The sequence below is a fragment of the Protomyctophum bolini genome (genome assembly GCF_963924005.1).
Source record: "Protomyctophum bolini genome assembly, chromosome: 11".
NCBI lineage: Eukaryota > Metazoa > Chordata > Actinopteri > Myctophiformes > Myctophidae > Protomyctophum > Protomyctophum bolini.
The window spans coordinates 40,967,241-40,972,482 of record NC_137872.1 but is presented as its reverse complement, the minus strand read 5'-3'; the positions used below and the strand labels follow the sequence as shown (position 1 = coordinate 40,972,482).

The window sequence follows — 5,242 nt, the reverse complement described above, 5'->3', positions numbered from 1 at the left end:
GAACTAAACTCTTTCAGTCAGTCAGACGGACGTACTAAAATGGCGCAGCAGGGAGTTCAACTGGACCAGGAACAGTTGAGTTGTTCTATCTGTCTGGATCTACTGAAGGATCCAGTGACTCCAGTGACTGTTCCCTGTGGACACAGCAACTGCAGGAGGTGTATCGAGGGATACTGGAAGCAAGACATTATAAATATGTTTTAATCTCATGTACCTGCACACAAGGTAATAAAGAAGGACCTTGAACCCTGAGTGTCAGCAAATTTCTGCCAAGCCCTTTATGGGCCCTATACTTCCAAAGGACAAGGTTCACTGTGGCTTTGTATGTACGAACCAATCGGAAAGGATCTCTCATCTCATGTGACCTCTGAGAGGAACCAGTCTGACAATAAAGTAATTACCGGTATTTACCTAAGGCTGGTATGCGGGCCCTAGCTACCTCCTTCCACCTCTGAGGAACCAACAAGAAAGGAGCTCTGATAACACGATTCATGACCTGTGATCTCTGAGGAAATTAAACCAACCTTAACTCAATCTGTTAGTCAGTCAGTGTGACAGTCATACTAATCATACTAAAATGGCACAGCAGGGACTTCAACTGGACCAGGAACAGTTGAGTTGTTCTATCTGTCTGGATCTACTGAAGGATCCAGTGACTGTTCCCTGTGGACACAGCTACTGCAGGAGGTGTATCGAGAGATTCTGGAACCAGGACGATCAGAGAGGAAGGTTCACGTGTCCACAATGCAGACAATGCTTCATCCCAAAACCTGTTCTGAAGAAAAACACCATGTTGGCTGAGGTGGTGGAGAGCCTGAAGAAGACAGGTGAGACCAATTTAAGTTATCTTGTAAATACACCACAGTTCACTGTCTTGTCTGTCTGACAGATCCTTACAGATCACGTGGCACCAGTGAATATGCATGTTGGGAGGGACACAGATTAATGTATGGTCACAGTTTTCTGCGCAACATTCCCCTTGCCTTCCCCACCGCACCGGCACCTGGTTTGATTAATTGAATAAGGTGGACGCTCTTGTAAACAAGTGTAACGCTTAATTGGGTCGTCCACTCACAGTTAACAGTCTTTGTATTGAGTTTGTGCTTGAAATATAGTACTGTAATTCTGTAAACTGTTAATAAATATATCAATCAATCAATCACCTCCCCTTTTGGTTAGAGCAGAGACGGTGTGCTGAGCGGTTAGGGACCGTCTACAAAGTGCAACACCGAAAGTGAAAATATTCAATAACTTCTTTTCTACGCAGAATATTACCACCAAATTTACATCAAACATCAATGGTGTACTTATGATTGTAATACAGCATTTATTTGCAAAAGAAAAGTTTAATTTATATAGGCCTAGTAGGCCTACTATTAGTGAATAGATACTTCCCATTTTGTCTAGTAGCCAGAATGTGAACCCGGGCATGTTGAGTACACCAAAGTTTTATGTTAGAAATGTTTAGTATGCATACCATTGTTGTTGTACCATTAACAACCTTATAAGGAGAAAAACAAATCAAATTTTCATCATGCTTTACGTAGCATGTGACGTGTCAAACTAGGGGGTTTTCATGATGCTGAATCCATTCCAAGCATTCGTTTTGCAAACGGACATAGCTGTAATCACAAATGTGATGATGTCAGCACATTTGGGTAGTAGCTATGGCCGTTTATAGCCCAAGGAGTGTTTTTTTGCTAAACTATTGCTTGGAATGGATTCAGCATCATGAAAACCCCCTAGATTGATGTCACATGCTACATAAAGCATGATGACATTTTGAATATTTTGCCTTCTATAGGTTGTTAATGGTATGGTCACATATGCCAATTACATACAGGTATTTAAAACCTTTTTTTGTTTTAATCTTGATGATTATGGCGTACAGCTCATGAAAATCAAAAAATCCTATCCCAATGAATTAGAATATTTTACGAGACCACTAAAAAAATGTTTTTTTAAATGAGAAATGTCGACCATCTGTTCTGGGCTAATTTTGAACAAATCATTTCATCAATGGGGCGTGGCATGGAGGTGATCAGCCAGTGGCACTGTTTGGGGTTTTATGGAAGCCCATAGGTTTGCTTTGATAACAGCCGTAAATTATTTTTTATTGTTTCAAGTCTTATGTTTCACACCTTCCTCTTGACAATACAACCTAGATTATGTGTGGGGTTCAGGTCAGGCCAGTTGGCTGGTCAGTTAAGCACAGTAATACCGGTCAGTACACCAGTTACTAGTAGTTTTTGCTCTGTGGGCAGGTGCCAAATCGAGCTGGAAAGGAAAATTAGCAAAACATTTTTTTTAGTGCTCTCGTAAAATATTCTAATTCATTGAGATAGGATTTTTTAGATTTGTATGAGCTGTATGCCATAATCATCAAGATTATTAGTGGTTGGCCACTCAGCAACATAATCTATCTATCTGTCTGTCCGTCCATCCATCCATCCATCCCTATTAGCCTACTTTTGCGTCCAACCCAACTTCCCACAAATAAACAATGCCCCCCCTATCAGTAATGTGATCTATTAAATCGCATTACCCACACTGAACATAATTTGCTGTTCATATATTCAGAACGGGTAAGGACCAGTAATTTATAAACCAATAAAGAGATGGAACGTCTTATCACAAGACTATAAAAGGCTAACAAGGCAGTGTAGCAGGCTATCTTGAGGGGAAACAATATGCTAGTCTAGTTCTTCACTCACACTGTCACAACAGAATGTTTTATAGCTGATGCATGAGACTTGTTGACTGTTGCAAGCTCGCAATTAATTTCCAATGGGAGCCATGTGGTTTGAAGAGACAAACGTGTTGTATGAGGGGGAAGGGTGCAGACGAAACACAGCCAAAAGCCGTACAACAGCATCAAACAAAAATGTTGTGTCAAACCATGTGACTTCCATTGTAAATGCATTGAGGCGGCCATGACACTTACATCTTACCATGCTACATTGTTGTATGCTAGATGTATAGGTGTAAGTGAGGCCTAAGGCCTGACTCACACGTGCACAACAGATTGATGTATAGCTGATGCATGAGACTTATTGACTGATGCAAGCTCACAATTTATTTCCAATGGGAGTCACATGGCTTGACACAACATTTTTGTTGTATGAGGGGGAGGGGGGCAGTCGAAACGCAGCCGAAATCCGTACAAAACCATGTGACTTCCATTGGAAATGCATTGGGGCAAGATGTAAACAAACCCTTTGGTTACATCTAGCATGCATCATTGTTATATGCTAGGTGTGTTGTACGGCTTTCGGCTGTGTTTCGACTGCCCCCCACCCCCTCATACAACACAAATGTTGTGTCAAACCATGTGACTCCCATTGGAAATCAATTGCGAGCTTGCATCAGTCAATAAGTCTCATGCATCAGCTATACATCAATCTGTTGTGACCATGTGAGTCAGGCCCTATAGGCTTCACTCACACCTTTTGATCTAGCATACAACATTGATGCATGCTAGATGTAAACAAAGGGTAAGTGTCAATGCATTTCCAATGGAAGTCACATGGTTTGACAAAACAGTTTTGTTGTATGGCTTTCGGCTGTGTTTCGACTGCCCCCCTCCCCCTCATACAACACAAATGTTGTGTCAAACCATGTGCCTCCCATTAGAAATGCATTGCGAGCTTGCATCAGTAAATAAGTCTCATGCATCAGCTATACATCAATCTGTTGTGAAACAGAAGGTGCATGTAAACAAGTCTCATACATCTAGCATTCATCAATGTTGTATGCTAGATCGAAAGGTGTGAGTCAGGCCTAACACAGATTGGTGGTAAGGCAGATAGACGGTAACAAAAACAATAGTTACCAGGCAGCCAGGTCATGCTGGCTCAATTAGGCTACCAAATATGAGGGCACAGGCACATACAAATTTATCAAATTCATAAATACATGTCAATCAATCTTTCAACAGGACTCCAAGCTGCACCTCCTAAGCACCACTACGCTGGACCTGGGGATGTGGCCTGTGATGTCTGCACTGGGAGGAGACTGAAAGCTGTGAAGACTTGTCTTCAATGTCTGGTCTCTTACTGTGACACTCACCTCCAGCCTCACTATCAGTCTCCTGCCTTTAAGAAACACAAGCTGGTCAAAGCCTCTGGTGAGCTTCAGGAAAACATATGCTCTCGTCACAACAGGGTGAGTGAGCTCTTCTGTCGGACCGATCAGCAGTGTATCTGTTCTCTGTGCTCCGTGGAAGAACACAAAGGTCACGATACGACCTCAGCTGCAGCAGAACGGACTGAGAGACAGAAAGAGCTCCATACGAGTCAGCAGAACATCCAGCAGAGAATCCAGGAGAGAGAGAAAGACGTGAAGGTGCTTCACCAGGAGGTGGAGTCCATCAACCACTGTGCTGACAGAGCAGTGGGTGACAGTGACACCATCTTTACTGAGCTCATCTCTTCCATGGAGAAAAGACGATCTGAGGTGAGGGAGCTCATCAGAGATCAGCAGAAATTTGAAGTGAGTCGTGCTGAAGAACTGAGGAGGTGTGTGGAGCAGGAGGTCACTGAACTGAGGAGGAGACATGCTGAGCTGGAGCAGCTCTCACTCACAGAAGATCACATCCATTTTCTACAGCGTTACACCTCATCCCTCTCAACGATCAGTGGATCTACACACCCAGTCAGCAGCAATGTCCGTCCTCTGAGATACTTTGAAGATGTGACTGTGGCCATGTCTAAGATGAAGGAGAAACTAGAGGACATTCTTACAGAGGAAGGTGCAAACGTCTCAGAGACAGTGAACAGAGTGGATGTTTTACTGTCAACAGGACAAGAACCGAAGATCATAGCTGACGAACTAGAGGACATTTATACAGAGGAAGGGACAAATGTCTCAGAGACAGTGAACAGAGTGGATGTTTCACTGTCAACACCACCAGAACCCAACACCAGAGCTGAGTTCTTACAATATTCACGTCCGATCACACTGGATCCAAACACCGCAAATCAATGCCTGTCTTTGTCTAAAGGGAACAGAAAAGTAACAGTGATGGACAAACCACAATTACATACTGATCACTCGGAGAGATTTACTGGAGTGTGGCAGGTGCTGAGTAGAGAGGCTCTGACAGGACGCTGTTACTGGGAGGTAGAGTTGAGTGGATACTGTGGCCGTATAGCAGTCTCACATGAAGACATCAGCAGAACAGGTGATGGTGAATGTGGATTTGGATCCAATGACAAATCGTGGTCTTTAGGATGTACCAAAC

General features: G+C 43.1%; 1 protein-coding gene across 1 annotated transcript in view; it reads left to right on the top strand.

Moving 5' to 3' along the window:
* Positions 1-577: 577 nt before the first annotated feature.
* The window catches only part of LOC308323507 (uncharacterized protein), a gene marked incomplete at its 5' end in the record, with an annotated part of 18,025 nt that continues 13,360 nt past the window's right edge, over positions 578-5,242 (top strand). The window contains 2 exon segments of the mRNA XM_080775235.1: positions 578-827; positions 3,938-5,242. The exon segment at positions 3,938-5,242 is cut by the window's right edge and continues 925 nt beyond it. Of these exon segments, the coding sequence (XP_080631361.1) occupies positions 578-827; positions 3,938-5,242 (1,555 nt within the window).